The following is a 22,787-nucleotide window of genomic DNA, read 5'->3' on the forward strand; positions in this document are numbered from 1 at the left end:
GGATTCACTGTGGGGCCCCTGTGCTTTAACTATTGAAAAATAGCAGATATACAAGCTCACAGCGCGGCACCGAGTGCCGCGCTGCGACCTTGTAGATCTGCTATTTTTCCTTTCCATGTTTTTAAAAAAAAATCTATGTTTCGATGTCAGTGGAATTCAAACCTTTTCATGCGAAGGACCCCCAATGTATTTGGCCACGGACCCGCATCTCAAAATATTCAGTTCCAGGGACCCCCCAGAAGCAAAATTTGAGTTACAAATGTTCGCTTAAAAAATACATAGGCCACATTTTCAAGATTTGCACACATTTTCACGACAAAAATTGCAGATCTACTAGCTCGCAGTGCGGCACTCGGTGCCGGGCTGTGAGCTTTTATATCTGCTATTTTTCAATAGCTAAAGTATAAAATAATTAAGGCCCCTCCACCACCTTGGGCCGTATAGTAACTCAGTCTCACTTTCCTACCCCTTGTGACGCCCCTGTGTAGACCCCCTGTCAGCTACAGAATACCAGAGTAGGATTGTCCCCCTTTCCTGTCCTCCTCCACTGTCCTCATTCTGTCTGCCACTTCCACTTTCCTGTCTTCCATTAAGTTCAGGACATTCTCTTCCTTCAGTATATCTGTGTATTTGGCCCAAGCTTTATTCAATCTCATCAAGAATGACAACTGTACCATCCTCCCGGCTGATGTCGTTGTGTAAAGTGCAACCCACTTTGTCTTCAGGCTCCATAAATTCTCAGGCCATATTTCTCACCTCTACCCTGTTTCAGTGGCTCTCCAAGGCTGCTGCTGAAGACCAGTGCTTGGGGAGATGAGATTCAGTCTTGAAGCAGCCTCTTGTCAGCCTAGTGGCAGTATGTATGACCATCATTATCCCTCCCCAAATGATAAAAAACAACTTACTAGCTCAAGACAGCAGCACACGCGCGCACAAGCACACACACGCGCGCGCGTCAGAAAATCATCACAAATTCACAATATTAGAAATATTGCTTTGCCCTGTTGGATTCATATTTATTAATTTATTACGCTATTTTTTATTTGAACAGTTTTTAAAGACGGTAACATCATAATGATGACCATTAATGTCTGTGGTGTGGTATAGGAGATGTTAAGTGTGCCAAGCTTCTTTTTTTCTTTTTTTTAAATCAGCGCCGTGTTGATATACAGTCTCACCACGTGAGGGATTATAGGCTGCATAAAGCTGGTTAACTGGCCTATTACGGGCTGTCTCGTCTTGCGTGTGGTCGTCAACACCCTGTTCAGCTGAACAACCTTCGCTGTCACAACGCAAGCGTGAATTCTGACGTGATGCTCCTGCTGCCATGCACCGCTCCATTCAGTGGCTCACCGGGATCCTCCCTACAGACAGTCGTGCGTAGACGCGCCGTTAACGAGACAACGGGCTTGTCAGGAGTCAGATCTTCCACAGAAACGGGCAATTAACGGAAATAAATCAATAGGTAACGTTGATCCCGGATTGATTTTCCTGCGGCAATGTAAAGATGGCGAGAGTGCTCCACAACTTGCTGTTATTGATGATCAGACTTGCGCTAAAAATCAGAGTTTGGGGGTATTGGTCATTGATATACGGTTATTGTGCCGTTTGCACCGCCGTAGCCCTGCTGAAACTTTGGTGGAACATGATTTTAAGGCCGTCAACAACCTTCCAGTGGGGGATTCGTGAGATCCCCCCGGCTTGTCTAAATGACACGTCCTTGGGAACGCACTGTTATGTTAGAATAAAGGTAAGACATAGTGAAAGGTGTCTCTCGTGCAACGAAACAGCCCATTGTGTGTGTGCGTGATGTATACTGTGTATGTATGTATGTGGGAGAGAGCGTGCAGTCGCATGCGTAGGATAAAGCAGTGCGATGCCGAAACGAAACACCTTGCTTGCCATGTCGTGTCGTGAAAGCCAAATAGGCCTGCTTTAGTGTGCAAATATGTATGAGGCATCTGTTCATTTTGAGTGGTTTTCGGTGAAAACGAGATTTGCTGCGCATTGTTTCTGCCGGCCGGAGCTCAGGTGGTGCTGAAAGGACAGCTCCTGTACTATGTGGCGTTTTGATCGTGCAGAATAAGAACGTCGCCGCTTTATAACCAAAGTATAATCTGCGTGTGTTTTAAATATTAATCTGATTAAATATGAAAAGTAAAGCAAAAATAAAAGAGCTGTTGCAAATGTCGTATACTGATGAACCTTCGTTCGAGCGTGGAGGAACATCCGAGCTAAGCTCATGCTTAATTCACCATTATTAAGCAAACTTTTTGTCTGAGCAGCTTAATTACCTCATTCAAAACATGACTTTCTTTGGAGAGATTAAAGGTAGTCAATGAATTATACTAATGTCGGTGGTAGATACATTTTAAGCATTGTTGGTTCTGAAACACTTGATGAAAACAGGATAATAGCGTCTATATATAAACTTGATTTATTCTTTTTTTTATCGTTCATTCCTGTATTTATTTTCTATGAGTCGGTTTGGACTGGAGGAATGATGGTGATTCCTAAACTCAAAGTATTCAACCGTGTGTTTGATGCTTAATTTGTGCTCTGTTTAAGGAAGTAAGTACAGTATGAATACATTGGATTCCGGGTGTAGGTTTTTGGTATATGGCTCTCTGTGCTTCCCATTCCCATCCAGGAGTCTGGCCTCAGGTTCCACTATGTTGCTGCTGGAGAGAGAGGAAAGCCACTGATGCTGTTTTTACATGGATTCCCAGAGTTCTGGTAGGTCAAAAGTGTGTGTGTGTGTGTGTGTGTGTGTGTGTGTGTGTGTGTGTGTGTGTGTGTGTGTGTGTGTGTGTGTGTGTGCGCGCGAGTGCGCGCGCGCGCCTGTCTGTCTGGCAGCATATCGACAGCCAGGTAGATAAACTAGATTTGGTCAGTTTGTATCACAGGCCAGGTTAATTTAACTCTGAAAGTTTTTAATTGAACACTCAGAATCTTACAGTGATCGCACTACTGCACTGTTTATGTTTAGTTTTAGTTCCTTAAATCTAAGCTTTCTTAAACTAATCCCTTCATATGTCCTTGATGAGGATGTTTGCTCCACGGCTCTCCAGAGTTTTAATATTATCATTACATGTCTGTCATATTATATATAGGGTTTCTGGGACACAGCAACAAATGTGTTCCAGTGGGAATTATTACTTCATTGACAGAACATTTAGTCCTGGACTAGACTTAATGTGTCCGCGGGGACAAGGTCCAAACCGTTCAAGATCTAGTTCCTCTCGGTATAATGAAAGAACTGTTATCCAGCCTCCAGTGGGTGGGGGAACGCTCTTGGAACTGGGCCAAAGAGGTGGTCGACTGTCGAGTGCTGTAAGCGTATCCATATCTCAGGCATTTTATCAGAGCTGCAGAAGACAGAACATAGATTAATTAACGATAGCGGGGGTCTTTTCTGCTTCACTGGTCGTATACAGTATGTCACAGGGATAAAGTACTCCATGGTGCTATTAAGAGATGTGAATCCATCACTTGAGTTATTCTTAAAATGTGTAGAAGAATGAAAATATCATGAATAAAGCCGTCTGAGAACATTATTTCCTCATAATCACTGTCTAAAATTAATGTTATCTGTGTGTGCGTGCGTGCGCGCGCGCATGCGTGTGCAAGGCCTTGCTTGCTTTTAAACTTCATCTATATTCAAAGATGTTGTCAGTACGGGGCCCTCATCCTGACTCATCAGATTCACAGTTAGGAATCTGCATCTCGCTTCTCATCGGCCGGGTAGAGAAGGAGGGGGGGGGGGGGTTTTAGTTCTGAGGAGAAAGATTCTACAGCCGACAAGATCTTCAATTAGAGAGTGGTGCCAGTTCACATCATAAAGTGGGCGAATTAGAATCTGAAACAGCTGCTTTTATACAAAGGTGACCTTCGTCCAGCTGGAAAGAAAGCTGAGCGTCTGGTCTAAAAAGTTTGGTTTGGTTTATGCAACTATTTTGAATACATAACAAGACGTGTAACAGATTTAAAGAAGTTGGATAAACCCTTCTGACATTGTAGTAGTTTCATATTAAGCCAAATCTCTGCAGAGGCCCCTGATAGACACATTAAATTCAACTAGATTCTCTAGTCACGTTATTGCTTGTATGAATCACACCTATATAACACTAATGGCATGCAGACATCATAAAATACAATTGATAAAAAAAGAGCTTTTCAACAGCTGAGAAACATTGGCCCAATATTGGCAATATTTTACCATGTATTGTTAAGTCTAGTGTATTTTGTTTGTGTGTGCTTCAGGTTCTCGTGGCGCCACCAGCTTCGCGAGTTTAAGAGTGAATTCCGTGTGGTGGCCATCGACATGCGCGGATATGGGGAGTCCGATGTGCCCCAGTCCACTGAAAGTTACCGCTTTGATTACCTGGTTACTGACATCAAGGACATTGTGGAATATCTGGGTAAGGGAGCACAGTATAACTTTCTAATAACTTTCAATCACGTGTCTGCCCACCTTATCGGAAGTTACTTCTTGGAGAGGTTGGTGCCATGTCAGAATGTCCTGTATGCAACTTAAACTCGTTTCTTGTTCCTAAACTGTGTGTGGGGCAGCCTCTGGGGCTTGCTTAGATGGAGCATGGTAAAGCTTTCTGTTGACATGGGAGCTTGTGGAAGAATGGAGTCCAAGACCCCCAAACCCTGCTGACTGTATACTCAATCTTGACCTGGGGCTGCCTTTTTTTGTTTGTTTGCTTTTTAATCCCCTTTCTCCCCAATTTAGTCATTATGCCAATTAGTTCCCCCCCTACACGCTTACTGTATGTGTGTTGTCACTGCTGTTGCATCCTGACTAGTCCCGCGTAGCCAGACAACTACTCCACAATCTCTGAATGCTATACAATATAGAGTCTGGAACTACACATCCTGAAATCCGAGTAACGGAAATGAATATATTTTTAAATAACTTTACATTTTATTTTGTAATGTCCATTTCTGCTAAGCATGCAAGCTATATTATGCTTAGATGATTTTGATTTATATTAGGATACATTTGGGCAACTGTAAAGACAAAATGGAAGTGTTGAGGAGGCTTACTGAAGCCTACCTGCTTCAGACTGTATGACAGAAGCATTTGAACATTGCCACAGTCTGGCCACGCGAGACTATATCCTGACTGACTCACCTGCCAGTGAGAAGAAGCCCCCAGTGTGAGGATGTAGAGCTGACAGGTTCTGCCCCAGCCCGTAGGATTACATGCTGTAATCATCATCACCCTCCCTGCCCGGCTTCCCTCCGCCGAACACGGGCCAATAAGTGTTTGTATAGATGCTCGACAAAGTCAGATGCACCACGGAGGCGGGCAGGTACTTTACCACTGCGCCAGCGGGCTGTCTGCAAACACCGTTTATTTTATGATTATGTGGCCAGCACAACAGTTCCCCCAGCACAACAAAATACATAGTCTTGTATGCTTTAAAATCGTCCCATTTTCATCAACGCCTACAGATACATGATACAGCCTTGTGGCTACTTGCTGCCTGAAAAATACTCTGAGGTGACTTCAGAAGCTTGTGTATTCTATGAGATTTGTAGCAGAGAGGGATCGATATATATGTTCACTAACAGGTTTCTAGTTGTTGATGTTGATGATGCTGTTTGAATCTTCAACAGGCCATTTGGAAAATCTGCTGATAACAGGGCATGATGGAATGCAAATTAGTAAATCAATATTTGAGATGTATCCATTTGTCGTATGCTCATTTCAATCTCCCTATCTGTATTGGCTGTGAGGGGATCCATGCATTCTGCTTTTCATATCCCACCTCTGGTCATTCAGACTGAATTATATATTATATATGATACCGTGTTTTATTAGTTAGTTAATTTCTTTTGGGAAATGTAGACACCCTCTGATATTTATGTTTGATAATAATAAAAATGTACCTATTTTAGGCAAATCTGTCATTTTCAAAATCTTTAATTCTTCTGATAAAAAAATTGCAGAAGTCATACTACAAGCTTACAACGTGTCCCAAATCAATGCGACGTGTTGGGTGCTTGTACAATGGTTATCTTCGCTTTGTTTTTGTTGTGCGGAGAAGTAGGGCTTAATTGGTTTAGAAATGTCCCACCGGCTTTGTTTTTTTTTGGGGTTTTGTTTCTATTTTACAAATTGAACCCTGACCCTCACAACTCACGCCCTCACTTTTCCATTTAGCTGACAAAGAGCATGGCAAACACTGAAAGCCTGACAATGGAAACAGGCAATTAAATCTCACCCTTGAATCACTCTTGTGCCAAGATTATTCCCCAAGCTAAGCTATGTGTGTCCCTCTCCTTGCGTATGTGATATCAGAATTTTGAGATAAGTCTGGCTGGAATGATTCACCCTGGGGGGTGTGAATGCTGAATGGGTGCTGGGCAGGTCGCTGTCGGGAAGAAACCTTGTATCTCCAAGTTTCAGATTTGTACGTTTTTTCGCAAACTAAAGGTGGTTGCACACTGCTGCGTTTTTCGGGCCGAATATCGGAGTGAATTTCGGAGCACGCAAATAAAAAAATCAAACTCACGTTATGTCAGTCACGTTTGCACACTGCCGCCCGTTTCGCGCACCACTCTGTCCCTTGCTCTCTCTATCTCTCTCTCTCTCCTTGCCCTGAAAAACGCATTTCGCAACGAAAAACGCAGCAGTGTGCAACCAGCTTAAGGCCCTATTTCATCATACAAAAGTGTTGCACAAAGGTACTGGAAATAGCAGATCTACAAGCACACAACGCCTCCCGATGCGAGGCGTTGTGTGCTTGTAGATCGGCTATTTTCACTACTTTAAATCGTTTTAAAAATAATAACAACAAAAAGGTAAGGTTTTGGACATACAGTACAAGGTTTCCACCCGACAACGACGAAGGAGATTACTTTGTGGAAACTGGAAGAGCTAATGTGATCAAAACATCTCAGACTGATGCTCTGCCCCTGACTGTGATCTCCATTTGAATTCGAGTCACAAATTACACTCATTTGATTGGTGTCGATGGCATCTGAGGGAGGGATCCAGCTGTGAAAAGTACATTCATTTTCCAAGCCTTGACATGCTTATTGATAAACAGTCGTGTTGTAAAGCTGAACAGGTTAAACATACACAGTCGAATCATCAGTGTTAATTCTTTCATTTATGCCTTCCCTGAGTCATGTCTAACTCTGAGTAGGCCTGTCACAATTATTACATAATCGTCTGATTGCAATTATTTGACATAATCGCAATTATTTTGTCATCATAGTGATAATTGTGTCCTTGTTGAAAAATGTTCATATATTTACAAACATTTTCAAAAATAGTGGAAATAGCATATCTACAATGTTCTTTTTTTTAAGTATAAAGTTGTCAAATATGTCAGTAATTTCTTTGTATATAAATTTAGGTTATGTGTCATATCTGCCATTTGCAACTTCAAAGCCTACAAGCCAAACAGAAATGTAATTGTCAACAAACACAGTTAAATCGCAAATCGCAAATATTTAAGTGACAATTAATCGGCATAATAAAATGTCATATTGTGACAGCCCTAACTCTGAGAGTGCACAAATCTAACCAAAATGGTAGGGTCCATTTAAATTAACACTCTGGATTTTGGTCTGCTTTCGCTTCCAAGGCTACAACAGATGTTGCCTGGTGGGCCATGACTGGGGCGGGACCATCGCATGGCTGTTTGCCATTCACTATCCAGAGATGGTGACCAAGCTCATCGTCCTTAATTGTCCCCATCCCTCCGTGTTTGCAGGTACTACACACACACGCTCCATACAAATGTACGCTAGACATCCTGTAGAGTGAGTGTCTAATGTCAATTGTTATTAACCCATTTAGGTCTAGAATTATTGAATGCTTTAACCAGTGGAAAAATAGCAGATATACAAGCTCACAGCGTGGCACCGAGTGCCGCGCTGCAAGCTTGTAGATCTGCTATTTTTTTGAAAAAGTCGTGAAAATGTGTGCAAATCTTTGAATATATGTATTTTCAAAGCGAACGTTTGTAACTCAAATTTTTCTTCTGGGGGTGTTCCCTGGAACTAGATATTTTGAGATGGGGGTCCGTGGTCAAATAAATATCTTTTTGGGGTTTCACATGAGAACCACTGACATAGTAGTCTCTCAAGAACAGATTAACTGAGCTCCAGGTAAGTGAAAAACACCTTTTCTTTGACGATGGCTGGCCAGATTGCTGACATAGAAACATAGGGTTTTACAAAAAACCTTAGAAGGATTCAAAAGACACTTATAGAATCGGGTCAAAATTCTAATTTTCACGATTTTTCTAAAATAGCAGATCTACAAGCTCGCAGCGCGGCACTCGGTGCCGCGCTGTGAGCTTGTATATCTGCTATTTTTCAAAAGCATAAAATAATGATGCACAATATGTGTACCTGTTCTAAATGGGTTAAAAAAGAAAAGTATTAGGAACAGAAATGTGCTAATTAGAGAGGGTCTGCCTTGGCTCCCTCTGTGTTATCACCATAATAATAATCATCATTAATTAGGGGCATTATTCCTTCAATTCCGTGTTTGCCTCCATCTGGTAAATCCTCTCCTTCCTTAAGGGGAAAATGAGGGGTAATTACAGCTAATGGTTTAATGTGGAGCGGGAACAGCTGGTTTCACTGGTAGAGACAGGCAGACTTATCACACACCACAGCACCTCTGCCTAAAGATGCACCCTGTAGTCATTAATATACTATTTAACCTCAATCTTTCTCTTCTCTTCTCTTCTCTTCTCTTCTCTTCTCTTCTCTTCTCTTCTCTTCTCTTCTCTTCTCTTCTCCTCTCTTCTCTTCTCCTTCAACAGATTATGCACTGCGTCATCCAAGCCAGCTGCTGAAGTCCAGTCATTTCTTTTTCTTTCAGTTGCCCCGTTTCCCAGAGCTCATGCTCTCCATTAACGATTTCAAGGTGGGTTGTGACGTATGAGCTATTTCAAGGTCAAGGTTGCTTTGTGTCTGTCTGTGTGTGTGTGTGTGTGTGTGTGTGTGTGTGTGTGTGTGTGTGTGTGTGTGTGTGTGTGTGTGTGTGTGTGTGTGTGTGTGTGTGTGTGTGCACACACACGTGTGTTTTCATCCATGCGTGTTATAATATGCAAGTGCATTGGTGTATAATTGTATGACAAGATGTTGTTCTGGCATCAGTCTATTTTTAGTGTACACATTATTGTGTGACAGATGCTGAGATGAAAAGGGTCAGCTGTATGTTATCAACCGATTACCAGGACTACCTCTTGACATTCTTTTGATAATTCACTGTTCCAACGTTAAAATAGCATTAAATGAATTAATGTTTTGGCTCAAGTAATTGGAAAAATGGCAGGTTAAAAAACGGATTCGTCTTTTGTTTCATCTCAAAGATGTCTGTAACTAGGGATGTACAGATTACGTTTTTTTTTTGCTCCCGATCCCGATCACATATGTTTGTTCCCGATTCGATCCCGATCCTTCCCGATCCGATCTTTCGGCAACGCATTAAGGAAAAAGAAAAGAAAAAAATGCTTTTATGTTGTCCCTTAAGGTTGTTTTTTTAATTTAAATAACAGCATCCATTCTATCCAAGCTTCTTTTTTCACTTAGTGCAGCATTGTATCAAAACAAATAAAAAAATAAAGCTCATCAGCTTATATATTTTTTTAAATATATAAAGACAAGGTGTTTCCCGATCTTTTTCTCCCGATTCCGATCTTTTGAAATCGGCCCCGATTTCCGATCTCCCGATCCGATCGGGACATCCCTATCTGTAACTGCTATTTTCAGGGGTCATCACCATGTTGGCTTGTGGTGGTAATATTATTACCAGGAGCACAAAGAGATAGCCCTGAATGACCATAACAGGTCTGTAACTCTGAGCGTGTACAAATGGAACCAACTTGTGCGCTCTCAGAGTTATGAGGGTCCTTGGAAATAAAACGTTTGAGAACCAGGGTTATAGGCCAAGTCTTGCCACGTACACATTTTGTCTGTGTATGGACATATTGATGACCCCTGGCTATTTTAGTATTTTCAAATCCATAGCTTATGTTATTGCCAACATTTAGGAACAAGCTGAAATGGCAGTTATCAGCTTGTCCGTTGTTGTCAGGGTTATTGTGCTGACAATGCGTCACAGATCAGTGCATTCAGGTTCCGGTAGCCATTGGCCGGGTTATTGCGTGAAATAGGCTCTCTCTCTCCCTCCCTCCCTCCCTCCCTCCCCCTCTCTTCCTTTCTCTCTCTTTCTCTCTCTCTCTCTCCCTCCCCTTTCACCCCTTCTCACTCTGTCTCTTCTTCCCTCTCTCACTCTCTGCCCCCTCTCTCCTGCCCTTCCTCTCTCTTACTCTATCTGTCTCTCTCACTGATCTGATGTCCCACACAACAGAAACCTATGCCTAGCGACTAACTGTGATTTTTGCTTTTGATTTGATATGTATGTATGTATGTATGTATGTATGTATGTATGTATGTATGTATGTATGTACAGTATGTATGTATGTATGTATGTATGTATGTATGTATGTATGTATGTACGTACGTACGTACAGTATGTATGTATGTATGTATGTATGTATGTATGTATGTATGTATGTATGTATGTATGTACGTACGTACGTACAGTATGTATGTATGTATGTATGTATGTATGTATGTATGTATGTATGTATGTATGTATGTATATATGTGTATATATATATGTATGTATGTATGTATGTATGTATGTATGTATGTATGTATGTATGTACGTACGTATGTACAGTATGTATGTATGTATGTATGTATGTATGTATGTATGTATTGTGTATGTATGTATGTACGTACGTACATACAGTATGTATGTATGTATGTATGTATGTATGTATGTATGTATGTATGTATGTATGTATGTACAGTATGTATGTATGTATGTATGTAAGTACAGTATGTATGTATGTATGTATATATGTATGTATGTATGTATGTACATACAGTATGTATGTATGTATGTATGTATGTATTGTGACAAATAATACATCAAACTTCATTTGATCCTTTGGAACACCTTTTCTTTCCCATATCTTGAAACTTAAATGTTTTGGGCATACACACAAGTATGTGCACATTGTCGTCGTCCGGACTGCAATATTAGCACCATTGGTAGCCAAGCTTTCCTTGTCAACCATGCCAACACAGTTTGTCCAACACAGCATTTGGACTGCACACCTTCCAGAGACTCCAATGACCTGTGGGTGTCTTCTTGTCGAAATCACATAATACACACACGCACATTAGGGCATTCACAAATAGTGATTTTTAGTATTCGAATTATTCGACCTCAAAGTATTCGAATAGTCGAATATTCGACAGGACTGGCCAAACTGTCAAATATTAAGTAAGCAAGAGGCAACGCGAGGCGTTGTGAGCATGTAGATCGGCTATTTTCACAATATTTATTTGTGGAACCGAGTCACATTAATACCTACAATTCCAAGTGCTTGTCAGGGTGGGGGTCCCGGGGTCCCCAGTTCAAATATCTTTATTTTGGGGGTCACAGCCTAAAAAGGTCTGAGAACCCCTGGTACAGAGCATTAACAAATTCATCCACCAGGGGCATTGACAACTCATTATTATGACTTCCTATCTAGCCAAGCTTTATAAACTATACATTATTTAAAGAGAAAACAAAAAAATAAAACTAAAAAAAATACGAATATTCGACTTTGGTGAACGTCGAATAGTGACTTTGATATTCGAATATTCAAATATTTGGTGAATGCCCTAACGCGCGCACGCATGCACGCATGCACGCACGCACGCACGCACGCACGCACACACACACACACACACACACACACACACACACACACACACACACACACACACACACACACACTCACCCAGTGATCTCCTCTGTCCTTGCTGTAGGCCCTGAAGGCCTTATTCACCAGCCGCAGCACAGGGATTGGGAGGAAAGGCCGGTGGTTAACTGCAGAGGACTTGGAAGCCTACCTTTACGCCCTCTCACAGCCTGGCGCTCTAACGGGAGCCCTCAACTATTACAGGAATGTCTTCAGGTAAGTTCACTCAGAGCAAAGTTCACTGAAAACAGGTTGCACTTCATGATAGTGGGGTTTGTGCCAGTGTTGTTTTTGACAGTAAATTTTGATTTAGTTTTAGTCATAGTCATAATTTAGTCACCTGAAAAGTATTAGTTTTAGTCTAATTTTAGTCGACTAAATATCATACGATTTTAGTTGACTAAATCTACAGTTGATTTAGTCAACTGAAATACATTTTGACAGGCCTTGATGGCATCGTAATGACTGATTTTACACTTGGTTGCATGCTGAAAATAGCCGATCTACAAGCTCACAACACTATTTTCAGCACACAAAACCTGAGAGCAACCAAATATAAAATGACTCTCTTCTCCACTAGTCCCTCCCTAACGTTTTAGTCTAGTTTTTATTTTGTTGACGAAATTGTCAATATATTTAGTCTTAGTTTTAGTCATCACAGATTACTTTTTATTTCATTTTTATTTAGTTTTCGTTAGTGAAAAAAATGCAGTCGACAACATTTTTCGTCATAGTTTTAGTCGACGAAATCAACACTGGTTTGTGCTGCCTCCCCCTCCGATGAATCTATGGATAAGACATGGCTTAATGTTTAGTTTAAGATTCATTTATCTCTTAATGTCCATCTCCAGAATAGAATTTAACACCATGGTTGGATTTGCTGGGGTGATGGGATTGACATGTGGGCCTCTGCTTTTCATATCCCTCCCTCTGGACATAATGTTTTATTGCCCGTGGGGATGTTATCCCTGTTTCTGGTCAGACCACTGAATTAAATAACATGCATTTCCTTTTTGGAAATGTAGACTGTCTGATGATGTTTGATATCTCTGCTGTCGGGCCGAAACAACTGCAAAATGTTCATTTTCGGGAAAATGATCTCAAATGGAGGTTTTGACCGAAGGGCTTTTTACTACTTTCCATTGGTTCAATATTATTTTAACCAACACTCAGATGTAAATGGTGTTCAATATCCCTGATTTATGCCCAAAAAACTAAAACCTCAAAAATGGAGTTAAGACAGTGATGATATTCATATGTTTGATATCATCACAATGCAATTTAATGTGTCCAATTTGTTTTCTTCCAATTCCTTTTTTTCCCCAGGAATAGTGAAAATAGCAGATATTATAAAAAGCGGTTTAAGTTGTTAAGGTAAATGCCCCACCCCAGTAAGCACTCAATACAAGAAAAACAGTTGCGCCCTGTAGCAACTCATAATGTAATAACGGCTCATAATGTAATAAGGGCTCATAATGTAATAAGAAAAATGTAATAAAAACTCATAATGTAATAATCAGCTCATGGTGTAATAAAAAAACGAGCGCATAACGTAATAATGGATTTTTCAATAATGTAATAATGTAATAATGTGTTACATTAAGAACCTCCACATAGGAGGCTCATAATGTAATAAAACGTCATAATGTAATAACGTATTTTTTATTACATTATGAGCTGATTATTACATTATGAGCTTTTGTTGCATTTTAATTATTACATTATGCGCTTGTTTTTTATTACATTATGAGCTGATTATTACATTGTGAGTTTTTATTACATGTTTTTATTACATTATGAGCCCTTATTACATTATGAGTTGCTACACACCCTGCCAACTTTGTTGATGAAGAATGGAGCAACTATCTGCTAAACGTGCAGCAAATTAATACATATGGAAATCATTTAAGAGCATCCACAATGTTCAACATACAGTTCGTGATTGTATCGACACTGGGTGTTGATGCAACATCGATAACTACAGTCTGCCATTGCTAGTTCTGGGCCACTTTGCCGAAGGTCATGAGGACCATTATGTACGCCTTTATGGACCAGTCACACACTTGATTCAAAGAGTCCAGGAAGCAGAGGAGAGCGCACCACTTATCTGTCCCTCACTCTGGCCCTAAGTCTAGCCCTCACTCTGGCCCTGACTTGGTCGGTCCCTCACTCTGGCCTAGGGCCGGATTTATAATAGAGCTTGACGTGCTGAAGCACAGGGCATCAACAACCACAGGGGGGCACCAGAGGATCAACTGTAAACAAAAGATAGTCACATGAGCTAAGCTAACATAGCTGTCTGTAATGAATGGTTACACTTAACACCTTCTAAGCCAAGGGGGGCCCCTTAATGTTAAAACCGTACTATATCGCACATCCCCCCAGGGACTCTCAGCCACGTCGTACATTCCCGGACTTTGTCTTTAAAACCGGAATAAAAGCTTTTGATCCGAAAATCGGCGATCGTCTAACCTTCCCTAGTCACCACTCGTGCACTGATAGCTCATGCAGACCGTGCATGAAGCAGAGGTGACGTCAGCGCCTCTCCTTCACCAAGGCTACTCCCAGCCCATACGTTTGCTGTCTGCACACTCGAGCTCCTACAGCAGCCATGCTTGGGGCTATGCTAGCGAAACTTTTCAGTTCTGTTCTTCAGTCACACATGGACTATTTGCGGGGACATTTACGTGAAAGGATCGCGCACGCGAAACGCACGGGGACATCGACGATCGGCCAAAACCCCCATTCTATCCCAACGGAGATCGAGAAAATCATGGTGAGTTACTGGCCTGGGGGGAAAAAAAAAAGAAAAAACAGCGGCGCTGTTCAAGATGGAGGGGCTGCGGGGTCATGTTTATAAACATAATATTATGTCTCAGATCACAATACAATAATAGAAATTTCACGGCTAATCTACCAACCACCATTCTATTTCGGACTGCAACGTGTTAAGGGTTTTGAATAAAAGTTAGGTGGATACTAGTATGCACAACTCTTAAAGAACTTGTGCACTATTGTGTTGGAGCGCCTCAGTGCGGCTGCAGAGATATCTATCCCTGATTGATTGATTGATTGATTGATTGATTGATTGAAGACTTTATTAGAAGTTTGCATAGGAAAAGGTTCATGACAGTACAGTTCACTGGTACAAGGTCAACTAAAGGGAGATCCTAGTAAGCTTTTCTGCTTATTTGCACAGGAAACCTTCATGTATCTCATATAACAACTGAGACCACACTATTAAGTAGGGTGACCAGACTGTTCGTTTTCAAGCTGCGTGTCCCGGTGTCCCAACAAATATCTATAAAACACTAATATGTCCCAGTTTTCAACATTCACTACAACATTGTACCAATAATAGTATCTGTTTTCAGTGGTTGCATAGACATTTATCATGTTCTTTTCATGAAAACATGCTCACCTAACCAATCAGAAAACATGTACAAATTCATTGCGCGTCTGAATTCAACGCTGAGGCTGTTTGTCAATGACTCACTGCCTCTTTGCAACCCTGCGGTGTATGTGCGCTTGCACGAACGTTAGAGAATGGGCACGCGCGTGCGTGATAACGTGCACATTGCTTTTAGGGTCCCGGTTTTAGGCAACAGTGGTTCGGGTCCCGGTTTGAGCAGCTGAAAATAATGGTCACCCTACTATTAAGTCATTATACTAATGTATGGACGTCTCTGTTGTTTCATACACCATCTTTCAGCATATTCTACACTATTGTTATTTATAATTTGAGCTTGTCTGTGATACATGTGGCTACCTGTTTGATTGATGTTTTTGTGGGATAGAAAAGCAACAAACTAGGTCCAAGCACAGGGCACCATGAAAGGTAAATCCTGCACTGCTCTGGCCCTAAATCTGGCCCTCACTCTCGCCGTAAGGCCCTCACTCTGGCCCTAAGTATGGACAGATCGAAGTGGTGTGCTCTTTGAATCAAGTGTGTGACTGGTCCATCAAGACTTACATAATGGTCCACATGACCTTCGGCAAAGTGACCCATAACTAGCAATGGCAGACTGTCGTCATCCTGACCACATGGGGATATTATCGATGTTGCATCAACACCCAGTGTCGATACAATCACGAACTGTATATTGAACATTGTGGATGCTCTTCACAGCTAAATTATCCCCATATGTATTCATTTGCTGCATGTTTAGCAGATAGTTGCTCCATTCTTCATCAACAAAGTTGGCAAGGTGTGTAACAACTCATAATGTAATAAGGGCTCATAATGTAATAAAAACATGTAATAAAAACTATCAATAATCAGCTCAAAATGTAATTAAAATGCATTATTACATTATGAAGTTTTATTACATTATGAGCCTCCTATGTGGAGGTTCTTAATGTAACACATTATTACATTATTACATTATTGAAAAATCCATTATTACGTTATGCGCTCGTTTTTTTATTACATTATGAGCTGATTATTACATTATGAGTTTTTATTACATTTTTCTTATTACATTATGAGCCCTTATTACATTATGAGCCGTTATTACATTATGAGTTGCTACACGCCCTCTGGTGTTGCAAAATGGCTGAATAATTGTATCTTTCTCTTAAGTCACAGTAATGTGAAATCACATTTACTAGATGATGAACCCACCTGTTTACTTGAGTGAGTGGCGGAAAATAAACATTGTCAATCTTCAAAATCAAAAGCAGAATTCCAGCGCATGTGTTTGTTTGGCTTGTGAACTCAGCATGCGCGGCTGAGCTCACCATCTGCTGCCCCATCCTTAAGTAATGACTTTATCTCAGAATAGCCCTTTTTTCTGCTTACGTAAAAGGAATTTCACTGACCCATTCCCAATTAGTGTCTCCACAAGCATTTTCCTGTACGTGTCTATTGGGAGGCAACAACAAAAGCACAATGTTAAACACACATTAAAGTTGTAACCCATACCATACGATACCGAGTGCTCTATAGGCCTACTTGGTCTGCTCCGTTTGTCCTTGCTCTACATCAAATCTCTTCAACAAAAATGGCTGATCTACTATAGCTGACTTGTTGTGAGCTTGTAGAGCTTCTATTTTCGTTGAACGTTCGCCACCAGAATAAGGACGGGGTCATACCTATGTTCCCTGGGTTCTATGTTCCCCGCTTACCAAAGGAGTTAGGGTTGTAAGCGGGGAACATAGAACCCATAGGGACGCTCTAGGGTTCATGTGGACTGCAGCTTTAAAACTACTACAGCTGTGTTTTGGACTCATTTGTGGGATTCTTCTGTACAAAGTGCATGTACTGATCATCTGTTCTGTGTCCATTGCTTTCTTTCTTCCTTTTTCCACAGCTCCCTCCCCCTCAGTCAAAACTTCATCAGGTCTCCGGTTCTGCTGCTGTGGGGCGAGAGGGATGCTTTCCTGGAGCAGGAAATGGCCGAGGCGTGTCGCCTGTACATCAGGAACCACTTCCGTCTCAACATCATCTCCGGGGCGAGTCACTGGCTGCAGCAGGACCAGCCCGACATCGTCAACACCCTCATATGGACTTTCCTCAAGGAAGGAGAGGGACGCAAAAGCTACAGGAACTGAATCAGTGCCAAGGCCTCCACCAGCAGCTCTGCCCCTTGGCCGCCCAGCGCTCCCTAACCCCCCCCCTGTCCCTGTCCCCCATGTTGCCATACCTGTCCTGGAAGCCTGGAATATGCCTGTGAAAACAAACCAACTTATACCGCAATCATTCTTTAAAACCTTACACATTTCAAATATTTTTTTAAAAGATGTCAGCGGCGAGCAAAAGAACAAAAGCACACTTCATCGGAGAGGACACGCGAGTAGTACATCTGACATTATATTCAAGACGATTTATTTGCACATGACATCCGCCTTAAAGTCTATTGGTTACAAGTGTGTGGCGAAGTCTCCTCGTGAGTTGTATTGTGTGGTGCCTTTTAACGTTCAAGTTAATGTTTTGCGATGTAAAGACATGATGCCACATCCTGAGAGAAGCCTAATTTACACTTCTTTGTCGTATGGCTGCGTCGCTTGCTTGCTTTTTCTTTTTGTTTTTTGTGTGGAAAATGTGTTGTTTTTCAGCGAGCGACGCAAGTTCGAATTAGGCTCTAGGCTGTGGTGATGTCTGCTATAGTTGTGTCACTGGATCACCCCACTCTACTGTACTTTGGGCACAGCCCATTGTCCTACTCCCTCTATCAGGTAGTGTTGTCTAAAAGGTTTATTTATTTTCTTTTGTATTTTTTCTCAATTATATTTGCTCAGATAGAGAATGTTATCTTGATCTTCCTGTATAGACAAAAAAGGTGATTGTTGAATATTGTACTTTTTTTGTATCTCTTCCTAATACACTGCATTTTGAAATTCACTGAGCCAGGTCTACAACATGCGATTTTATAAATAAAGTAATCGGTGTGAATCTTCTGTAGTACATTCTTGTTATTTTAATTTATCCATTTGTAGACTTTTGGAGTTACAATTTTTACTATGTCATTTGCCCCACCTGCATGCAGTACAGGAGACTCTGATCAATTGAAAAGGAACAAAAGAAGAGTGGGTATTCCCTTTTATTTGATGATGGTTAGCCAGATTGGTCTTGTGCTGACAATCAATTAATTTCATTTCACCTTCTGGAGTGTTTTTCCCAAATAGTTCTGTTCTGGACCTCATTTGGAAACATACAGTGAGTATACTGCAAGCCAGTGGTTCTCAAACGTTTTCATGTTAAAGGAGTAGTTCACCCCCAAAATCTCAAGAACTCAAGTCACCCCTTTGAGACTTGAGTTCAATAATATTCTTTAGTTTTTGTCGCATTCCACAAATGCATTTGTGTCTCCATCCAGAATCAATGGGGGCAAATCATTTTGGTTGTGAACTACTCCTTTAAGGACCCCCAACTTCTATCTGGCTGCAGACCTGCATGTGAAAATATTTAGTGCCAGGGACTGCCATACCCCCATGTGTTGGTAAAACGTTTCAAAAATATTCCAAATGAATTGAACATTGTTTAAAGGGACTACACCATGAATTTACATTTTTCCAATTTTTATGTATTTTCTTGGTGTCCCACCAGCAACTTCTATCCTCACAAAGTCCTATTTCTGACCATTGTGTCTTTCTCAGTTTATGGGCAGATCTATGTTAGCATGTCTCAGAACGGTCCTGATTGTGAAAGGTCAGATTTGTGATGTCACAAGGCCTGAGAAGGAGGCAGGAGGAGCTGGGAGAGGGTTGGGGAGGGGTGGGCAGGCCTGAGAAGGAGGCAGGAGGAGCTGGGAGAGGGTTGGGGAGGGGTGGGCAGGCCTGCTGAGCAGGAGGTGGGGAGGAGTGTGGGGCCAAAACTGGCTCAATAGCGCAGTCCTCCCACTCAGGACAAGGTGGTACTGCAGCTGAAAATGCTCTGAAAGCCAGGCAGAAATGACAGGGGCTCTGTATTCAGGAGTGGTAATTTAGCCTCAAACCTTTTCAAAAACGTTTTTGGGACACAAACAGTGTTATATAAATTATTTTTAAATGCATGGTGTAGGACCTTTAAAATGTTCAATGCAAGGTGTTGTGAGCCGTACAGTATATAGACATAGTAGGCTAGATGTATATAGGGTTAAACTGGTTAAACCCTCCTGGAACCCCCTCATGGGGGTCCCTGGACCCCAGTTTGAGAACCACTGCTGTATAAGCGTCTGCAAATGTGAAGCAGTACTGACTCTCACCTGCCTCTAGTGGATGGTTAGTTTACAATGACCTCATCCAATGAAGTCATTCCACCCAATTCACTCCTCCTGAATCACAGTGGCAAATCATTTACTCTGAATCAATACATTCTTTCAAAATAAAAAATGAACGTTGAGGATTTACACACCACTGGCTGCAGGGTCTGATGCTTAGTTTTTTGGCAAATGCGTATTCTACATTCTCACTAATCAAATCTAAGGTTAAAATAAATCAATCATTCTACATTCTGCACAAAAAGTAGGCCTAATGCTTGTATTTAATTCAGTCTTGTTATAGACAATTTAGTCTTGTTTCATAAAGCTCTCAGCAATATTATTTTAATATTGTTCATCAATATACTGCATTTGCAACAGCACTTTTATTTTTGCTTGAATACTTTTTTACATTTAATTACATCAATGTTGAAGATGAGGGTACTTTGGTGTTTCTGTATTAGCAGCATGATTGCTGGCATTCTGCATCAAATGCCACATACAGGAGCTGTCCTTCAGCACCACCTGAGCTGTTATTGTCAAAAATAACAGCCATGAGATCGGTGATTTCTGTCAAAAGAATTTCGACACTATATCTACTGTAAGTAGATCTTTATACTGTATATAATTATCTATATATATATATACATAAGCATAGCCTACACTACAGATACATCTATCTATAAATCTATATATAGGCCTACTATGAGAGACAGGGAATAGCAGTGGGCGTGGTTTATTGGTGCCACTAAAAGAACTGCCATTCATTTTTCCCATAGATTTACAAAAATATGAATAGAAAATGTAAACCTGCTAAACAAAGGGTATTTGTTATATGTTCTCTTTCTTTTTTTTACACAGAATCAAGGTTTTATGGTCATGAGTAACCAGGATCCTGGATGACTTGATTCTAGGCTTAAAATAATTTACGTATATAAATGTGTAAATCTCTATGGGAAAAATGAATAGCCAATTGTTTAGTAAGTGGCACCAGTAAACCACGCCCTCTGCTATGCCCTATACCGCAACTACTTTAATTATTCTGAATCCATTGCAAGCATTTGTTTTGCACGAAAAACATTCATTGGGCAAAACACAGCCCAAAGTAATGATGGTTTAGTGATGAGTCATCACTTTTCACAGTTGTATGGGTTCAGTTTTTAGCCCAAGGAATGTTTTTTGTGCAAAACAAATGCTTGCAATGGATTCAGAATAGTTAAAAACACCTAGTTAGACCCCTCATGTCCCACTTAAAGCTAGTAATTGTTTCCCTAATAGTAGTTTATAATAAGTGAATGAGATCCAGAATTACCCTGACTGTCAAAGATTCTCCTAGGGATTTTGAATTTCAATCTTTGTACAAACACATTGGTGAAGAAATCGTTTGGTAACAAATGTATTCCCAGCTTTGACAGGTATTCTGATGATATTCCCTGACTAAATGTGGAATGACTGCTGTCTTGAGCTAGAAAGAAGCTGGTCTTATCTTTGGGGATGGAGGATTAGACCAGGTGAGATGGTCATCACTGCCACCATAAGCTGACAGATAAGAGCAGGGCACAGGTGATGAATGGCAAGAGAATTTATGGTTGAAGACAGGAGGATGGCACGTTGTCATTCTTGACGAATTGAGTTAACCTTGGTCTAGACTATAAATATAAAATACCTCACCAACCAATGTATATCGTCCTGAAATAGGAAGAAAATAGCCTGAACCGGTAGTGGTGGGAAAAATTACATTTTTCTTTTTTACTGCAATCTAGAAATACAATAAAATATACTTAATTCAAAATGTACTAAAAAATACTAAAATATTGGGAGCAGAGGTGTAGTGGAGTAGAAGTAAAAGTATTGGTAATTGGAAATAGTAAATTTCAAATACCAAAACATTGTACAAAATAAATGTACTTAAAGGGGAAGACCACCCATTTTCAATATTGAACTGTTATTAATATACCTTAGAGTTGTGTGGAAATAGAAAAGTTCCCCCCCTTCTGTGTTGCCTAGAACTGGAGGATTGATTGTGGGGTTTGTATTGTAAAGTACAACTTGATGACATCACACATTGCACTTTACAATACAAACCCCAACATCAATCCTCCAGTTGTAGGCAACACAGAAGAGGGGGGACTTTTTTTTTATTTCCACACAACTCCTCTAAGGTATATTAATGACATAGTTCAATATTGAAAATGGGTGGTCTTCCCCTTTAAGTTACTTTCCATCACTGAGCCGGTGAGACGGCGGACAGGAAAGTGGAATTGGCAGACAGAATGAGGACAGTGGAGGACAGGAAAGGGGACAATCCTACACAATTCTGCAGCTGACAAGGCCTACAGATTCTTTATTGGTTTGCCTTTGCCACTATGACAGAAGGCAAGAATATGCTGTACACACTTCCCCAAAATATATTTAATACAAAAACAAAAAGGATTTTGTTTGGCATATACAAACTGTACCATACAGAATAAAGTGCTATGTTTATAATCAGAAAACACCAGAATAGCATAACCAAATGAACAAAATACAGTACATGTCCAAACGTTTTATCAGGATTCTTGATTCACAATGAAGCATAACTTGCAATACACATGACACACATATTATGGCACTTGCAATAAGATGATAAAAAAAAGAGGAAAGGTACATTTTAAACTCAATCCCACATCTGAAACTGCCATGTGACTAAACTTCAACATCTTATGGAATCACATTTCCATTCATAGAAAAACAAAATATATATATCTTCTCAAATCTTACAATGTTACAAAGAAAGCACATTCCAGAGTCAAACTATTCACATGAACATAATATATACACATCCAACTATAGCCCCCCCCCCCCCACTACTTTTAGCATATGCTTGCTGTTAATACTGAGTAACCGAAACATACATAGTATATAGTACTAGTACGTACATAATATAGTTTAACAGACTAGCAGATTGTTCAGATTAAAGGGGTTTTCACTTTAGAGCACTTCTGGGGCAATATTAACATCTACTCTGGCTTTTGTGTTCACCCCAGACAGTTGTTTAAGTTGCTTGATTCAATATTTAGACATTTGATATTACCCACTCCCCTCCTTTCTAAGCCCATTGAAAGTACATATCCATTTTAACCAGTTAAGACTAATACAAATAAAAACTAACAAACATGGTTGAAATAGAGTTTGAAGTTGAAGTACTTACATAGTCTGGGAAAAGTCTGATAGAATGAATATCAAATATATAAATACTGAATCAAGCAACTTAAAGGAGTAGTTCACCCCCAAAATGGCTTTTTTTCTATTGAATACTAAT

The 22,787-nt window shown here is 40.6% G+C and overlaps 1 protein-coding gene across 1 annotated transcript; it reads left to right on the forward strand.

Moving 5' to 3' along the window:
- Positions 1–1,507: 1,507 nt before the first annotated feature.
- On the forward strand, positions 1,508–17,360 carry ephx4 (epoxide hydrolase 4; the record flags this gene model as incomplete). Its single annotated transcript, XM_080725508.1, has 7 exons — positions 1,508–1,750; positions 2,651–2,736; positions 4,264–4,421; positions 7,611–7,739; positions 8,802–8,905; positions 11,875–12,023; positions 17,120–17,360. The coding sequence occupies 7 exons, from the start codon at positions 1,508–1,510 to the stop codon at positions 17,358–17,360; spliced, it is 1,110 nt and encodes a 369-aa protein (XP_080581634.1).
- Between the last annotated feature and the right edge of the window lie 5,427 nt (positions 17,361–22,787).

This window comes from Nannobrachium achirus (assembly GCF_963921795.1).
Source record: "Nannobrachium achirus genome assembly, chromosome: 1".
In the NCBI taxonomy this organism is placed as follows: domain Eukaryota; kingdom Metazoa; phylum Chordata; class Actinopteri; order Myctophiformes; family Myctophidae; genus Nannobrachium; species Nannobrachium achirus.